We start from the raw sequence: 19,130 nt of genomic DNA on the forward strand, positions 1-19,130 counted from the left end.
CACACTGAGTGGCCTATCAACAAAATCCTGGCCTGACCTGAGAATCAGCATTTCTAGTGCAGTGGAACAAATTGGTCACAAAATGCCTTCCAACCTCTGGTTGCAATTAAAACTGAAAAGGAAGGGAGTGTAAAATAAAGAATGTTGCCCACTATCCAGGCCTGTGAGGATTGAGTCATTCTCCACTAAGTTACTGACCTACAATACATCCTGAAAGAAATTCAGGGCAAGGATGAGGCCCTTTGTGCTCCAGGAAAACCGACTGAACTGGTCCTCAGAGAATTAGATATTTTCAGGAGATTTTAAAATTGAACCTGAATTCTTACATCTTCTTATACTCTGAAAGCACTAAAACCTTTAACTAAGATGTCTGTTTCTAGTGACTATCAGCAAGCTTCTCCCGAGATGAGTGCTTGATTGTATGTACTCTCTTTGCTAAAACCACATATATACTGATGCCTGCCTTCCCACTTATCTCTTCAAAACAGTTCTCAGAGCTCTCTGGGAAACTGTCTCCCAGGTTATAATCCTCAGGTTCACTCAAATAAAAGTTTTCATTTCTTTCTTTGATTGACAATGTTTTTCATCGACATGACAAAGAACTCATGCCTAGAAAATATAAAGAACTCTAAAAGTTCAGTTAAGACAAAAACCCAATTAAAAAGGGCAAAACATTTGAACAGAGATCATCTGAGAAGATATAGAGAAGGCAAACAGGTACATAAAAGATAATCCATGTTGTAAGTTAAAACCACAGTAGACTTCTCTGGTGGTCCAGAGGCTGGGACTCCATGTGCTCAGTACAGGGGGCCAGGGTTCAATCCCCGGTCAGGGAACTAGATCGCACATGCCAAAACTAAGACCTGGTGCAGCCAAAATATATAAATATTAAAAAAGAAACCACAATAAGATACCACCTCATACCCACTAGAATGGATAAAATTGAAAAGACTGACCATTCTAAGGGCTCACAAAGACATGGAGAAACGGGAGCTCTCATCCACTGCCAGCGGAAATAACCACTCTACAAAAGAATTCAGAAGTTTCCTAAGAAGTTAAAAATATACCCATCCTATGATATAAATATTCCATTTTAATATATTTATCCAAGAGAATGAAAACATATAGGCAGAAAGACATATATAGGATGCTCTTAGCAACTTTATTTTTAACAATCAAACCTGGAAACAACCCAAGAATCCATCAACAGGGAAACAGATTAGAGAGCACCATGTAGCAATAAAAGGGGTCAAATTACCGCTACACAAAGAGTGTGGATGGAATTAAAAACACTGACGCTGAGTGAAAGAAGCTAGACAAAGAAGAGTACACACTAGATGATTACTTTTATATAAAAGTCTGGAAGGTGTAAGCAAATCTATAATAACAAAATGCAGATCAGTGGCTGTCTGGAAGTTTTGAAGAGTAATGGATATACTCATTGTTTTGATTGTGGTGATATTTTCACAGATGTATTCAAACATCAGCACTCAAAAGGTAAACTTCAAATATGTGTTTATTGTATGTTAGTTATGCCTCAATAAAGCTGAAACAAAAGTGAAGGGTGTGGTAGGGAGATTCACTTAAATCATCCAAGTGGAGTGGTGAAAGAGTCTTTAAAAGAACCTTGACGGAAAGAGAAAACCACTTCTGTATACACTCTGGCTCTAAGAAAGCGAACGGCCCTGTCAACAAAGCACCCTATTTAGACAAGGCAGAGCAAAGGAGTTCTATTTTTATTCTGCAATTAAGTCAACATGATTTCTAATAGCAGGCAACAGATAGAACGAAATTAAAGTGCAGCTAGTGAAAGTGAGGGTAATTTTAACCCTGTCAAAGAGCTCATATTGTGGGTTAGCAGCAGTATTGAACTGTGGTCGCCGCAGAGGCCAACTGGCTGTCTCTCATCCTGCAGTAGAAATCCTCCACGACAAACCAGCCAGCAGCAAATGCAGAAGGCCAAGACTGCTCAAACAGGCACAGCTAAAGCTGCATAAAGTAGCTCCCAGGGCAGCAAGGACAGGGCTCTGCCTAAATTAGATCCCTCTATTTGTAGACTGATAACTGGATTCTCAAACAAACAAACAAAACATTCCCCAAGGAGGCGTTCTTGATTTGGAGTTTCTGAAGTCCCAAAGGATCCAGCTGGGTGTCTGGGAATCCTCCTAACAGTGTAAGAGACATTTGTGTTTATGTGCTGATGTTTCTCTGACGAGGGTAGGGAGATGGCAGGAAATGGGCTTTTAGCTAATTCAGGGAGGCCCAAATCCACGAAAGGTTAAGAAAGCTGAAATCATGATAGTTATTTGTGCCTCAATGGAGAAAAATAGGAGAATAGTATTGGTAAAGGATATAAAATTAATTATTATTGAGTCTTTTTAAAACAAAGTAAGAATCTGAACCAAATAAGACAAAATATTAATTAACAAAGTTAGTTAATTATAGATGGTAGACACACAGATGTTGACATGGTTTTCTGTATTTTAAGATTTTTTTTCTAAAGTAAAACTAAAATATACAAACCAGCCAAAACAGGTGAGGAATCCTTGACTCTAGGATATCTGAACTGAACAAGCCAAAGCAGGATACCTTCTCCCACATTTTCATGTGTCTAAATTTAAGAAAAACAGCCCCTAAAGAAGATGGCTGAGCCTCCTTGGACCACTTGAAAGTGATCTCAGTTTATTCCTCCAAATTGCCAGATGCTTTCTCCAAGTGAGGGAGGGCAGGATGGGGAGTTTGGTGTATGTGTGTGTGTGTAAATTTGCTTTTTTAACTGCTTTTTTATTCACTACTCTCAAATACCTTATTTTAGTATTCTTTCCCTCTACCCTAAAGGTAATTTCCAAATAAATCTAACCTCTTCTCTAAATTTGCAGTTTGGCTTTCTTTATCTGATTCTGTCTAAGCTCCCTCAGAAGTAAACACCAGTGTCTACATCTGTGCATTTCCATTTTCTTCATTTCTTCTTGGGTCGGGGCTCCACCAGCTCTGTCCTAAGCGGTTATGGCTTATGGCTCTCATGTGGAGGGCTTCCCTGGTGGCGCAAGTAGTAAAGAACCTGCCTGCAGTATAGATGTGGGTCTATCCCTGGGTTAGGAAGATGCCCTGGAGAAGGAAATGGCAACCCACTCCAGCATTCTTGCCTGGGAAATGGACAGAGGGGCCTGGCGGGCTGTGGTTCAGGGGGTCACAAAGAGTCGGACATAACTGAGCCACTAAGGCCGCACGCCTCTCATGTGGAACAATCTTCCTCATACTTAGCATCGTATTAGCCCAGATTTCTTTCAAATCTGTTTGGAGAAGGAGTGAGGGCACATGAGGTGAAATGTGAGCTTATTTTCAGCTTCAGGACCACAGAAACGACGACTGTCTGCAGCTTAGAGGACGGAACACTGTCACAGAGGTTCAAGCCATTTCCAGTTAGGAACTGGTATTTTTCATGTTGATGATAATGAACATTATCTGGATGTTTCCTTCCTGTATTTTTATTGGAAAATATCCTTTATGGAATATGTGCAAGTCTCTAAAGAGACAAAAATATATGAGCTAATTTTTTAAAACAAATATTTGATGCGATTTCATGCTTATCTCCTTGGACATTAGAACCATCAGCACTTGTCACCATAAAAAGGCAAAAATATCCTTCTTGTAAAACATGAGACCAATTCTGAATGCTGTATAAAAGTTTTCATGTCATCTAGCTTTTCTTTCTATTAGTGATTTCAATTTAGCACCAGCATTTTTCACACCATAAATCTCAAAACAACTATGTGGAAACAGGACATTTATAATTCTACTTTAATTACGGGTTGCAATGATAATAATTGTATAGAAAAATAAAAAGAAATTCGGGTGGCAGGCTTCTAACAGACACATCGACCACCACACAATCAACCAAATTAGGTTTGAAAACATAAGGTTTCACAGTTCTGTTTCTTTAGTAAATATCAGGAAGAATTCATAACAGAAACCATCAGGGAAGCATATCTAGCTGTAAGGTGCAGTGGTGCTTGTGGGGTCCATGAAAAGAAGCGAGTGGTCGCTCCCCTACTGCCAACCTCTGGCCTCACATGAAACCTCCTAAATCACAGGTGATGTGGAGTCTCGCTGTGGAATGTGTCCTTCCTGTTCCAGAAGAACCTGCTGATTATCACTAGGGCTGATGCCTGACAGTCACTGTGTCCGTGTTAAGTCGATTTAGTTGTGTCTGACTCTTTGCAACCCTATGGACTGTAGCCCTCCAGGCTCCTCTGTCCATGGGATTCTCTAGGCAGGAATATTGGCATGGGTTGCCATGCACTACTCCTCCAGGGGATATTTCTGACCCAGGGACTGAACACGCGTCTCTTATGTTTCCTGCATTGGCAGGTGGGTTCTTTACCACTAGCGTCACCTGGGAAGTCCGACACAGTCATTAAGTGGCCACAAAGCCGGGGTCTCTGAGTGTGTGGCCTGGGAACGGCTCCTAGGTCTTCCCTCATGTTCACTGAGACCCGGAATCCTGGGCTTCTTCTTGAGCAAAGAGGCCGACCATTCCCCCTGGCCCCCACCCCCAGGAGGCCTTGTCTTTGCCACTAACACACGATGTGCAGGGAGAGGAGCTGAGGAGACAGGAAGTGCCTTGGCAGATGCCACACCTGGTTCCCAGATACTGGGAGAGGGGCTACAGGTGGCTTGAGGACAGGGTGGGGACCCTATGAGGGCTCCCTTTTCCTTCTCCCTTGGGAGAAACTTCTCAAAACAAGTGCAAGCACCTGTCCTTCCTCATGCAGACAGAACTCACCCTGGACTAGGGGAGAAGGAAACTCGACATCTTCACTGTTTGCCTTGAAGGCTGCTGCATCCGTTCCATGCAGCTTCATGGATTTGGCAGAGATGCCACTGCAGGTGGGCCCCAATGCAGTAACAATCTCGTTAAATGGTTCACCAAGAGCAAAGGTGTGCAGGGGCCTGGTCCTACTAACCCCAAGTCAGTTGTCAGTGCAGCACAGATACGGACATCGGAGCGGGAAAAAAATATGGATTAACCAAGAAATGGACCTGGAGGAAACAGGTGAAATGAGGATCCCTCCTGTGAGTAATAGGAAGATACCTGAATTGTGGTGCTGGAGAAGACTCTTAAGAACCTCTTAGATAGCAAGGAGATCAAATCAGTCAATCCTAAAGGAAATCAACTCTGAGTATTCATCGGAAGGACTGATAATGAAGCTGAAGTTCCAATAATTGGGCCACCTGATGCAAGGAGCCGACTCATTGGAAAAGACCTTGATGCTGGGAAAGATTGAGGACAGAGGTAGAAGGGGTGGCAGAGGATGAGATGTTTTGGATGGCATCACTGACTCAATGGACATGAATTTGAGCAAACTCCGGGAGACAGTAGAGGACAGAGGAGCCTGGCGTGCTGCAATCCATGGGGTCACAAAGAGTAGGACACAGCAACTGAACAACAACGAAGTATTAAATGACTGAGACAGAAATCAAAGCATAGGAGAGACAAGGAGAAACAGGGAACAGGGGAGAGCCCCTACTTAGGAAGCCAAGTGGGCACTGTTGCTGCAGCCCCGCACCTCCGCTCAGCCAGGACGGGCACCTTCCAGAAGTATTTCAACGAAGTGTGCAGCAGACGTGAGCTCAGCCAGTGCCCTGGCCTCCCCACAGTCTCACTTAATCCTGAATAAGCTGCCTGGCTAACATCTGAGCAAACTCAAGCCCAGATAGATGGCGGTTGTGCAGCTAGTTTCTTGGCAGAGCCTGGATTTGAATTCGAGGGTTCTAAACCTTAGCCTAAGACTGTTTCCGCTATGCTTTCTAATGTTTGGACATAACAAGATTCCATGTGTCTAGAACAGATCGTCTCATCAAGAAAAAGATACCTTTTGGAAGCCTTATTGGCTTCACTCTCTTTACACTGAATTTCCTGCTAAGTGTGCTCATGGGTTAAAAACTTCCAGTCCCAACATAGAGCTGGTTTGGCTGAGGGAGGCTCATGCCTGCGAACGCTGACTGACCAAGATGTTCTCACCTGGCTCACAAGCAATATACTGGCTTCTACTCACAGTATTCAGGCTTTGGGAGCCCAATGTGAGGAACCCCAGACTGGTCATTCTCACAAAATATACACTTTCGTACTGACCACAGTTACTGGTGGCTCAGTGGTAAAGAATCTGCCTGCCCACGCAGGAGACGTGGGTCAAGAAAATAGCAAACCCACTCCAGTATTCTTGCCTAGAAAATCCTATGGGCAGAGAAGCCTGGTGGGCTACAGTCCATGGAGTTCCAAAGAGTTGGACACGACTTAGTGACTAAACAACAACAGTTACCTGGGTGAAGAATATAAGTAATGCTCCCTTAGAAAACCAAAAATGCTTAACATCAGAGGGTAATTTAAGTTAAAGAGAAGGCACTGAAACGCTAGAATGGGGATAGCTGAGAATAATAAGTAGGACATGGTCCCAGGTCTGTCACTAGTAGCTGGTGACCTCAACCAAGAGGCCAAACATCTTTGAGTCTTGGATCCTTCCTTTGCCCTGTGAGCCTCATGTGGTTGCATGAAAAGAGAAAAATTTCAATGCCCAGAGAATCAAAAGGCTTGACAGTCTTTGAGATACATGTGTTGTATATCTGAAAGTTATGGATCTTTTCTTTTTTTTTTTTAGGTTTGGGAAGAAGCACGAGTAATGAAGGGAGGGGAGCTACCGTCAAGTCTCTCCTGGGGTGTTTATGACTCCTGAACAAGCTATCTTCCAGACCTCCCCCAGTTCTTTTGGATTCGAATGGCACCTCCCTCCAGTCTACACCTGTATCTTGTGAGTTGGAACAGTGTGATGCGAGACGCTTTTCGGCTCAATCTAGCCCGAGCCTCGCAAGTGGAGCCTGCGTGAAGCTCTAAGTGGGATTTTCCCAAGGAAAGGATGCTCAGCTCCTCCCCAGCCCCAGCCCTGCCCACGCTCCTCCTCACCACCAAGACGTGCTCCAGGAGGTCCAGGTAGCCGAGGGTGCACTCCGTCCCATACCGCAAGGCTCTGGCGCGCACCTCCTCACTGACATCAGGGTGGAAGGAAGCTTGCTGGAGGAAGAAAGGAATGTCATCTTAAGACAGGAAGAACCAGGCAGCAAGTGGACCAGGCGGCCAGGTGGTCCTGTACGTCCTACTGTTTCCACTTCAGGTTCTCTGACAAGTTTGTGTCTTGCTCTTTCCAGTGCCCAGGGGCCAGACAAAAGCAAGTGAATCTGGCCCCTTTTTTCTTCCTTCCTCATCACGCCAACCCTCACATCTTTTATTGAAAGGTAAGAAATTCCTCACTCTGTGACCAGACCACACTGCAGTCATAGCCAGTCTCCTGAGTGGGCCTACTGGCTCCTGGGAACGTTCAGAGAGCGAGCTCCCCAGCACTCTCAGAGGTGCCATAAATAACTCAACTCACATTATACATGTCAAGATAAGCAAACCAGGACATATGGTTAACACAGCATCTGGCCCCCCTTCTTTTTGTACTTGTGACCTGCTGATTTGAGTTACTCAAGAGATATCATTTCACATGACACACCCATTCACGGGGCCACCAGATGAACTACATAACATCCAGTGACGTTTTAATTTTGAATAAACAATGAAAACTTTTAGCCTAAGTATGGGGCACCCAGGTTTTTTTTTTTTTTCCTCAGTCTGGCAGTCCTACCCATTTGGCCTTACCTGCTATAGCTTCACTCTGGAAAGAACTTGAAGGGGCTTGCTGCTGCTGCTAAGTCGCTTCAGTCGTGTCCGACTCTGTGCGACCCCATAGACGGCAGCCCACCAGGCTCTGCCGTCCCTGGGATTCTCCAGGCAAGAATACTGGAGTGGGTTGCCAGTTCCTTCTCCAGTGCATGAAAGGGAAAAGGGAAAGTGAAGTCGCTCAGTCGTGTCCGACTCTTAGCGACCCCATGGTCTGTAGCCTACCAGGCTCCTCCGTCCATGGGATTTTCCAGGCAAGAGTACTGGAGTGGGGTGCCATTGCCTTCTCCGTTGAAGGGGCTTACAAGAATACAAAAAATAGAAAACTACAAAAAAATCACATGTCAGGACAAATACAAATCATGCATTAGGATAAAAGGTCAAGGCAGAAAGGGAAGAGTGACCTGTCTCCATGCTTCCTCCAGTCAAATCCCTCTTCCCAGGGATTGGGGGCTATTTGGAAAATACCTGGAACTTCCCCTCACCTGCCCCCTAATTTGAGTGGCCAGCATCTATCATTTATGAGCCTAGTTTTATTCATCTGAGGAATAACAGGCCAGGCCTTTAACTCCTTCCACACGTTCATCAGCCTTGCTCCCCTGTGTCTCCAAGTGTGAGGACAAAGAGCAGGTCTGGTTCAAGGGGGAAGACAAGGGCTATGACGCTCCTCTAGTAGCTAATGCACAAGGCCCTCATTGAGAGCTGTGTGGGTGTGATGATCACTGCTGGTCATCACTGCTGGTGCCTCTAACTTGACAGAACCCTTGAGGAAAGCAACCTAGCAATAACTAGAATGTCACACCATTTGACCCACTAATTCTACTTCTGGGAGTTTTGCCTAAGGATATTACCCAAAGCATACAAAAAAACCCCAAAGATGCCCAAAGATGTTCACTGAAGTTGATGATTAAGGAAAGTGCAGACAATCTAAATAGCTGATAGTAGGGGAAAGAGTATATTCATTAACAATGTATTTTGTGCCCATTAAAGAATCAGTTATAATGACATAGTAACAAAGGAACAGTCATGTAACATTAACTGTAATTGGAGATATGAAATTGTATTTGATAAAGATATATGAACATGAAAGTACGCTCAGAAAGAAATACACACTGGAATTAACCGAGGTTGGGGGCGGGGGTAGGGAAGTCTGTGTCCTCACTGGAGCAGTCCTCTGTGTCTGATGAGTCAGTGTGTCCTACTACACTTCTGTTTCTGCCCTGGCTGCCCTGCTCAGCCCCAAAGGCGGTGTTCAAATACGGCCATGTAGCCCTCTCCTTGGCACAGAACTGTTCCTTCTTGGCCCACCAACTGATATTCCTGGTTTTCTATATATTTACTGCACATCCTTTCTGGCAAGCTGCCTCATTTCTGCAAAGGGACGGGAGATACAAGAGACCACAGGAAACGTAAGCATCAGTAAGTCCTGGTCCTGAGAGGAGTCTCCGGGCTCACCAGTGACCCTTGTCATCAAGTCTGGTGTTGGCATGTGAAGATCTGGCTGTTAATTAGTCCTGCAAAATCAGGATGGCTTGATCCAGGGCGAGATCACAATGAAGAGTCAGGGCTAGGCCCATGGCACCTGTACTTTAATCCTTAACCTCCACCCCTGAAGATGGGAACACATAGGAGGAAAATCAGAACTGTCTTCCATTTCACATCTGTAACATGGAGACAGAGGTACCTGTTGTTCATCAACCATGGCGACCTTGATCTCTGTGACTGGGAGGCCACGAGAAGCAGAAACAGACTGGCCCAGAGCTCAGAAGGTACGATCTCAGTTCTGGTTCTGATGGTAAGTGGGACCTTGGTCAGGTCACATCACCTCTCCAATCAAATTAGGAGAATTCCTAATTAGAAGAATTCCCTTACCCTTCCCATCTAGGATCGAATGGCAGAACATACGTACCTGCCCTTCCAAAACTACGAGGTGCCCTGCATGTGCACCATGGTGCTGCTCACTAGCCATATCTGGCTGGCAAATACTGCTGTGATGGAGGTTATAACCCAAACAGAACGACCACTTCTGCCAGGGCAGATCCCACTGAGTGTATCAAAACTGTACTTGGGAGACTTCCCCGGTGGTCCAGTGGCTAAGCATCTGCCTCACAATGTAGGGGATGCAGGTTTGATCCCTGGTCAGGGAACTAAGATCCCACATGCCAAGATGTCAAGGGGCAATTACACCCTCATGTCACAGCCGTTGAGCCCACGCTCTCTGGAGCCCACGTGCCACAACTAGAGTCCGCGCGTCGCAAGGAAAGATCCCTCGTGACAGGACCAAGTTCCAACACAACCAAATAAATAAATAAAAAGAAATAAAATAATAAAACTATACTTGGGGCCTGAGGAGAGTCTAAACTCCCTGGCCCAGCACACGTGGAACTCCTGACAGTGGCCCTACCCTCTTACCACCCTCCTCTCCTCCCACCTACCCCTGTTCCTCACTCCCTGCCCTCCCCCACACCCTGGGGACCAGGAAATGCAGTGCTGTTTCCCACACCCAGCCCTTCAGCCTCACTGCCTCGCCCTGCCTCTGCCCAGGGACACCAGCCCATCCTACCCCTGCCGAGGAACCTGAGAAGCCATCGTCCGACCCTGCACCAGCTCTCCCCACAACTGACTTCACCACAGAGAAGGGCCTGTTCCCAAGGACCCCAAGGTGCATCAGCTGCTTTTCCCCTTCTGTGGTTCATCTCCATCTGCTGACCAGGGTGGTGGGGGTGGGGGGATGAGGGGGTGGGGTGAGGGTGAGGTGTCACTGATCCATCATGGGGAGAAGTCAGGGTTCCGGGGACATGGCTATCCCCAGAAGGGTGCAGGACTGGCGTGGGGCTGCTCAGTGGGAGGTGGGGGGCCTCTTATGGCTCCCTGGCTTAACAGATGTAAAGTAAAGTGAAGGTTATAAAGCTCAGTCTCCCCAGCTCTCTCCAGCAGCACCAGTTCAGAGCAGCCGCCCCTGCTGTCTCCCTAAGTGTTGGAAGAGCTTCCCCAAGACACCTGGTGCTGTTTGGTTCCTCTAACTCACTCCCTCACCCAATTATGGCAACACTCTTCCGGGTACAGAATAGCTGATCGAGGAAGCAGGTAAGGGCGCAGGCTGACGAGGGGTGCAGTTTTCCTTTGGAGGGCCTGGGACAAAACCTCACAGTCCTGCTCCACTACTGCCAGAGCAGCCTCTACTACAGCCCCTGTAAGAAGGTGTCCCACCTATTTAGGAAGACCTGAGAGAAGAAGTGGGAGGGTAAGTCATCAGACCAAGTCCACACCCTCTTAAATACAAAACTACCTCCACAGAGTCACCTCCCTTGGCTGATGGGCATACCAGCCATCACTGTGCACTCCACCACACAGGCTAGGGTACCGAGCTGCTCACTCCTACACATGGCCAGTCCCTCCCCGTCTCCAGACTGACTGCAACAGCTCAGCCATGACAGACCACCACCCTACCCACCCCAATCAACGCCAAGGCCTTTACCTTGCAGGCCGTCAACATGTCGGACACGGCCTTCCGGCTCAGATTGGCAGTGGCTATCACGTCCTCCTGTCGACAAGAGTTCCCAGCGGCCACAGCTTTGGCCGTTGCCATGGTGATGCCTTTGGTCATCCTAATGGATTCTTCAGGTGATGATGTCTTTTCAGGTACATCTTTTGACTGGAATACCTGGAAGTTAGAAATGGAACAGCTGAAAAAAGTCAAAAAGAGAAGGACAGAAATAACGTATGCTTCCCCTACTGGCTGCAGCGTAATGTCTGAAAACTGAGCCAGCCATGAGAGGAAACTGGTCAAATGGCAGGACATCAGAAATGTAACTGGAGTACAGTAATATCATTCTTGCTTTCAAAATTCCAGCATGGATAAGCCCCACACACCTGTCTTCAGCATTCCTGGGGGGAGAACATGGGGCAGGAGAATGATCTACAGTGTTAACATACTTGCCTGCGGAAACTGACACTCCATGTGCATTAACTCCACCCCCGGGGTGGTGGGTTGGGGTGGATTGTGCAGCTTCCCAGATCTTCTGGCCCATTCCTACTGATACTTTGGTGGTCCCCAGAAGCTCTGCAGCCCTGATGCTGGTTCCAGAGCAAGACTGACCTGGATGAATCACTCTGGACTCAGCTTTCTCTCTTAAAGACAGCGTGAGGCTGGGGAAAAATGAAGCATTCCATTTCTTCTATTCTTAGCCTGTCTTACAAATATAACTGCCTAATTGTGTGGAGGTGTTCATGTCGAGCCTGCCACGGTGACATTGTGAATTATTTAACAACACTCATACACCTTTAGAGAAGCTGAAATACATTAGCCATGGTAAGTGAGTATCTCACTTTAAAATTCCACCTGCCAGTCAAGCCAACGATTTCTGCTTCCAGCCCATCTGCCATGGTTCTACCATGAGTGATGGGTCCCTGCACATGAGGACTCCTGAACCAGGTGGGGCTGCTCTGTCTCCAGTCCTTGTTGTTCAGTCGTTAACTTGTGTCCGACTCTTTGCAACCCCATGGGCTGTAGCACACCAGCCTTCCCTGTCCTTCACTATCTCCCAGAGTCTTCAGCCCTAGGCAGCCATGTTTGAGCCACAATTCAGAAGGGAGGACCCAGCTGACATCCCTGTCATGTGTCAATCAGTGTCGAACATCACTAACTTCCTAAAAATGAACAGCATCAATCTGACTGCCCTGGAGCAACCCTGAATGCTGCAGTGTAATGAGCATGGACAGAGCCCTCCGTGCTAACATGGGCCTCGGGGCTCATGCTCCTTTGGAAACCTCCTTTGTCCATGGATATGCATCATCTGGGTCAATTCTTTTTTTTTTTTTTTATCTAGGTCAATTCTACATGGTATACTAGGCTGACCAGGTGTGATATCCCAGGAATTACAAATCTCTTCCATTGCCACTGTTTGGCCCACCCACACTTGTCAGAATGTGTCTCTAGATTTTTGATAAGAAACCCCAGCCCAGGGACTTCCCTGGTGATCCAGTGGTTAAGAAACTGAGCTTCCAATGCAGGGGGTGTGGGTTCCATCCCTGGTTGGGGAACTAAGATCCCACATGCCATGTGGTATGGTATGGCCAAAAAATAAAATTAAAAAAAAAAAAAAAGGAAAAGAAACTCCCAGCCCGTGTAGGCAGGCGAGTGCCAGGCAACAGTCTTAAGGATACTGCCCGAAGTTTTTAGTTTCTTCTTTGTGTGAGAACTAAGCACAATGGCAAGCAAGTTTGGATTCATTAAAAACAGGACACGAGAACCCAAGCCTCCACCACTAAAACCCAACAGAATTGCTCATCTCTACTGTTTCCCAGATGGCACTAGTGGTAAAGAACTCTCTGCCAATGCAGGAGACATAAGAGATGTGGGTTTGATCCCAGGGTCATGAAGATCCCCTGGAGAAGGGAATGGCAACCCACTCCAGTATTCTTGCCTGGAGAATTCCATGGACAGAAGAGCCTGTTGGGCTACACTCTGTAGGGTTGCAAGAGTTGACATGACTGAAGCAACTTAGCAGGCACACACTGCTGACCCTCAGGGGCTTGTGGCCTTTGCAGGTGACTCTCTGAAGACTCCTCCTTCCAAAAGATAAGCTGAATCTGTGAGCAGATCTACTATTAAAAAGGAACCTCACATGATGGCCCATGTTGTCTCTGCATTTAAGTTTTATTTATCTGCGACTCTTTGAAAAATGTCCTAAAGCTGTGTGTATTCATTTGGCCTACTAAGAAGAAAGGTACATATAAAATAATGAAAATAAATAGCATTTGCAATAATAAATAAAAAAAGAGGAATCTCAGTTTGAAGCTACTCATTTTCAGCATATTTTGTTTCGAGGGATTAGGATGAGGCAATCCACAACTGCCATGGAGTCAAAAGAACAGGAGACAATCATAGTAACCCTAGGACACCCTCACTCTAAGACAGTGGAACCGGGCAAGAGTGAACACAGGGTTGGTGTCTCTGAGATCAGACACCTCACGTGGAAGGCAGCCTGACATTAAAGGGAAGTGTCCTGGGTAAAAGCATATGGGTTTTCCTAACAGCGAGCCTCAGACTCCCACATCCATCTGTGAGCAGCAGGGGGAGCTGTTGATGGCCATGGGAATCAGGAGGGGCCATGCGTGGCCCCTCAAGGCGAGGACTTCCCTGGTGTCTCAGTGAATAAGAATCTGCCTGCCAATGGAAAGGACACAGGTTTGATCCCTGGTCCAGGAAGATTCCACATGCTGCAGAGCAACTAAGCCCATGTGCCACCACCACTGAAGCCCATGTGCTCTACGGCCTGTGAGCTGAAACTGCTGAAATCTGTGCGCCCTAGAGCCCTTGCTTTACAAGACACACCACCGCAGTGAGAAGCCTGTGCACCACAACAAAGAAACAAACAGCCTGTTTCCCGCAACTAGAGAAAGCCTGCATGCATCCATGAAGACCCAGCGCAACCAAAAATGAATAATAAAATAAGTAAAATTTTTAAAAAAGCATAAACTCAAGGTGAGTGCAAAGGGCCACAATGAGTTTTCCCTTTGCCAAGACTCTTCTGCAGTGCTTTCATTTTATGCTGCAATTTTAGTGGAATTAAACCTGAATGGTCCCAAGTCATACATTAATTCATTTAATTACAACTGCAAACTGATCCCAACCAAACTCCGAGGTCAGTATCACATAGGTTCTCCATGGCACAAGGCTACCAGCAGGCAGGTGAGTGGACCCCCCAGCTCAGGCACTCCAAGTAAAATCTCAGAGAAGTTGCACTGGGGTCGGCTGTTGGACACAGGGCCCTCGAGAGGTGGCTGGTGGCTCCTTACCGTGAGCTCCTGCTTCATGTACTCGATGGTGGCCTCTAGTGCCCGTGTGCCCCGAGTGGCCTCGTCCTCCACTGCCTTCACGGTCTTGAGGAGGGAGGTGACGTTGGTCACCATTACCTGCATGGGAAGACAGGCCAAGAGAAAACAGAGTGCGTGGAGGTCCCATCCCTCTTAGTGCAGATCTAATGGCACGAGTGCCCAAACCTCTAAGTGAGGAAGGAATTCAGATGCACACTGCTCCCTCCAAAACCCTGGAGTGTCATCTCTCAGTCTCTCACTGGAGCACCCCTGGCACACTTGCCCCTGGCTGGGGCTCCACTCTACCTTGGCAGCCCCCTTGAGCTGGTACATGGAGGGGTCGTCAGCAGGCTTGCTGGCAGCTCCCTTGGTAGCACCAATGAGATCTGAGAGGGCCTTGGCTACGTCTTTGATGGCGTTGATCAGCACTACCTGAAAGAGAGCATGCACCCCGGGTGAGCAGCCACACCAAGATCACACAGCAGAAGAGCAGGGCAGGGGGGCACCAGGAGGCAGGGCTCAGCATCCACAGCTCCCGTGCCTGCAGCACAGGAGAGTCCCCAGGGCCTGCCCTTAGAAACTCTGGTGTAGGAGTCCGGGTGGAAATCCAGAATCCCCGCTTGAAGAAGCTCCCTGAGGGAGGCAGATGCTGAGCCAGGACGCAGAACCCAGGTACAGTCTATTTGGCAAGTTCAGAAACATGTCCTGGCTGACAGCTCTGCTGAAAAGCTGCCTGTGAAAGGACGAAGGCAGCTAGGCAGACACCCCGAGAGGCAACATCACTCACCTGTACCCAGAACTGGTCACCAAAACCACTGAGAACAAAATAAACGTCCCCTGGCCTGGCCTGCAGGGCTCCCATGGCAGCCCGCCTGCATCCCCAGGTGGGATCCTGATTCAATTGCCATGTTACAGGCATGTAGGTCTATCTTTTTCCCCATTGGAAATCCTCCCTCACTCTGATCTCAGGACCTCTGCTCTGTTCCCTTCTCTGCCTAGACCCCAGCTTTTTTCATCCTTCAGGTCTCAGATCAAATGTCACGTCCTCAGAGACCTTACCTGACCCCTTGTGCCACAAGACCATCCTCACTGGAATGCCCTCAGCTTGCCCTGCTTTATTTAATGCACTTAGCTATAGTATAATAGTAAAAAAGTATGTGGAATTACTTCATTATACACCATCTGCCTTCCTCGACTGGGATGGAAGCTCCAGGAGAGCTGGCCTGGACTTCTGTTGTGTTTTGCACTCAGCACAAGGCCTGGCGTGTGGTGGGCACTCAGCAAATACTCAGGGAATGAGTGGATATACAGGTGTGAACCCACGTGACACTAGATGGAACACAGTGCCTTCATTCTTCTAACTGAACAGACAACAGGACACTTTTTGGGGGTGTTAGACTTGGAATCTCAAGTACCAGGTGTTCTTAGGAATTCCATGATGCTGGTTGTTACATTTACGTCTTCTGGGTCCAATGGCTACAATAACAACTCCTACTTCTAACAACAACAGCTGCCCTGCACAAAGGGCAGTGTTCCAGGTGCCGAGCCAAGTACCAAGCACACGATCTTATTTAACCCTCATCACTACCAGTTCGAGTAGGAACTAATGATTGTGTCCATACTTGAAGAGCCTGGGAACGATCGGGTTGATTCAGACTCTGGTCAGTGTGATGCCAAGGACATGGTCTTCATTTCCACACTGTATTGGGCTCCTGTGGCCCTGGCTCCTTATCTGCAAATGGGGTCAGTAGTGCTAGGCACCCCCACCCCCACCCCTTACCACACTGCCAGCAGGATGAACCGGATAACAAATGTGAAAACATCTTAGAAACACTAGCATCCCAGACACTGCAAGCACAGCCACGCCGTGACTCCCAGCTTCTCATCCTCTCCATTTCCATCCTGTGGCTTCTCAACCACAGAGTGCAGGAACCTCTGCCAGCCTGTACAACCACAGGGCAGGCTGGGTTGTGGTGGGGCTCCTGAGGACGGGCTGCGGTGGGGACCACAGGAGAGAGGCGGAGCAGACAGGTGTCTGCTGACACCTGGCACACACGGTCCCCTCTCAGTCAGTGGACAGTGACCAGGAACAAGTGGGTGTACCTTTCAGAGGGGACATTTTGCACTGGTGGTCTCAAAAGAAGATGGGCTCTGGGACATCCAGATCATTTGGGAGTTAAAGACTAAGCAATTCGATACATTTTGGATTTAAATCCAAAGATCTAAATCTTCCCAGCTGATTCATTCCAGGTTGAGCCAGGCTCGGGTTCCAACTGCACTCATGCATTTTCTAGCTTTTCATTCCTCCATGCGGGTAAGAACAATGCCCAGGCAGAGACTTCTGTGAATGCTTTGAATTCCACAGGGCAGTCAATCTGGGCTCTGATATTATCAAGGAGTAAAAAGCCAACCCATGGAATGTTTCCTTCAAGGGGCTTTGCTCCACTGGAAGATATTGGGAAGGGAGGGGTCACGGCCGTGTGGGAACAGAGCTGGTGGTCTTGTATTCATCAGCACAGGAGCTGTCATCAACTCTGGCACAGGACGGAGGGATGCTTTGTCTCCAGTGATGTCCAAATGGGCCTAACAGGCTTGTTAATTGACTATAGTTTAAGCAGTGGAAACTGAAGTGTTTACCATTTGATGGTGCTGGGGGGTGAAACAACAGAGGGATGTTTAAATTTTGCACTCAGGAATGGGAAGAATCCATCAATGATGGCCATGGCTGGCTGCTAGTTCAGCAAGAGCTCAAGTACTCTGTTGGGCATCCACGATGTGTGGAAGCTGTGTGTTTGTTTTAAAGATCAATGAACCATGGTTCCTGTCCTTGAGGAGCTGATGGTCTAGGCTAGGGGCTGAGGACCCGGCAGGTAACATCAGTGAAGTGGCTCAATCCAAAGCAGAGAGTCACAGAGCCTGGAGACCATCTCTGCCCCCCAGTTCCTCTCTCTCTGCCCCTTCAAGAGTCAAATTTCTCAAATGGGGCATCTATACATACTGCCTGCTACCTTCACCCTCATCTGGCCACTCCTCACTAACAGCCCTGACAGGGTGACCACTGTGTCCATGGCCCTGGTGGTGGCTCTCGCATCTTCTCCTTTCTTGCCTCCTCGGCCACGTCTCTGGAGGGCGGAAGCACTCCTTCTTCTTAACATCAGGCCCCTGGCTTTCTTCCCACCAGCTGCTGCCACTTCTCAGTCTCCTTAGGCATCTTTTTTTCCTGAAGATGGTCCAAATGATGGATTCCTCAGCTTTGCCTTGACCCCATCTCCTCATTCTCCTCTCTGGTTGTGGTCATTGTTTATTGGCGAACAAGCCCTGCATCCACAACCTCAAACCTGAGCCAGCTCAAGCCTATTCTCTTGTTTCCACCTGAGTGTCTCTCTGGAATTTCTAATTCAACACACTGCAATCCGAATTCATCTGCATCTCCACCCAGGCCAGTCCTCCATCCAGGGAGCCTCAGCTGGGTACCAGGAGCCACTGTCCATTCACTGATGTAGCCTGAAACACACGGTTGTCCTGGCCAGCTCCCTTGCCTTATCTCCAAACACTCAATGTGACCAGTCATTTACCAAGTCCAGCAGAGATCTCCTTACAGATTCCTCTCAAATCTGTGGGCTTGTATCCATCACCAGGGCTGCACCACAGTCCATGCCACTATCCTGCCTGGATAACTGCTTCCTACCAGTCCCTAAACCACAGATGCACCCACACATTCTGTCTACTCCCCAAGTTCCTATTTTACTTTCAGTTTCTTCTAAGACCTGTGCACAGAGTCTGTGGGAACACGAGGCCTGACGATATGCCTACCTGGGTCTCGGGGTCATCAGAGCCCAGGCTGGCGGCCCCCAGCTTGACCACCTCAGCGAGCTGGGTGATGGTGGCTGCAGAGGACTGAGCTGCCTGGGCCAGCTTGTCTGGAGTGGATGCAGCCCCCGACACCAGCAGTTTCGTGTCTTCCACCAAGGCCTTGGCTGTCTTCAGAATGTTCTCCCTGAGAAGGGGGGGAGGGCAGGGGAAGGGGGAAGACAAAGGGTAGACCTTGGTCACTGGTAGTCGGGAAGCAAAGAAACCCTGTGTTTGTGTGTGCTCAGTCATGTCTGACTCTTTGCAACCCCATGGACTGTAGCCCGCCAGGTTCTTCTGTCCATGGGATTTTTCAGGCAAGAATACTGGAGTGGGTTGCCATTTCCTACTCCAGGGGATCTTCCAGATAGAGGGATTGAACCCACATCTCTTGCGTTTCCTGCACTGGCAGGTGGATTCTTTACAACTAGCACCACCTGGGAAGCCCAGTTAGGAAGAAAAGAAACCCTCCTAAGGGTTTTTATTAAAGAAGAGAGGTGATCCAGTTCTCCTCTTGTAATAGGAGGCTCTCATCTCCCATGTAAGAGAATTAGGATAGAGGAGAGGAAAGTCAGCTCAGAATTCCCAGTCAATTAATGGTAAAACTTCAATTACAGATTCAGGGCTACCAGTTTGGTCCCCTTCCCCAGCCCCGTAGCTTCCTCCCTGTGGTTCTTACTATACCTGAAAATACTTCATAGTGACAGGGAGCTGTGAGGACACATGGGCAAGGGGACCTGGACAT

General features: G+C 47.9%; 1 protein-coding gene across 14 annotated transcripts in view; it reads right to left on the reverse strand.

The window, feature by feature from the left end:
- Window positions 1-19,130, reverse strand: part of TLN2 (talin 2) — a 493,069-nt gene that overhangs the window by 27,411 nt on the left and 446,528 nt on the right. For all 14 annotated transcript variants that reach the window (XM_081507557.1, XM_081507550.1, XM_081507555.1 and 11 more), the window contains 5 exons: window positions 18,350-18,533; window positions 14,843-14,968; window positions 14,519-14,635; window positions 11,196-11,381; window positions 6,962-7,069 (listed from right to left, as the gene is read on the reverse strand). In XM_081507557.1, coding sequence (XP_081363683.1) covers window positions 6,962-7,069; window positions 11,196-11,381; window positions 14,519-14,635; window positions 14,843-14,968; window positions 18,350-18,533 — 721 coding nt within the window. The remainder of the gene's footprint in view (window positions 1-6,961; window positions 7,070-11,195; window positions 11,382-14,518; window positions 14,636-14,842; window positions 14,969-18,349; window positions 18,534-19,130) is intronic.

The sequence above is a fragment of the Giraffa tippelskirchi genome, chromosome 7, assembly GCF_054371585.1.
Source record: "Giraffa tippelskirchi isolate mGirTip1 chromosome 7, T2T-mGirTip1v1.2.pri, whole genome shotgun sequence".
NCBI classification, from domain to species: Eukaryota; Metazoa; Chordata; class Mammalia; order Artiodactyla; family Giraffidae; genus Giraffa; species Giraffa tippelskirchi.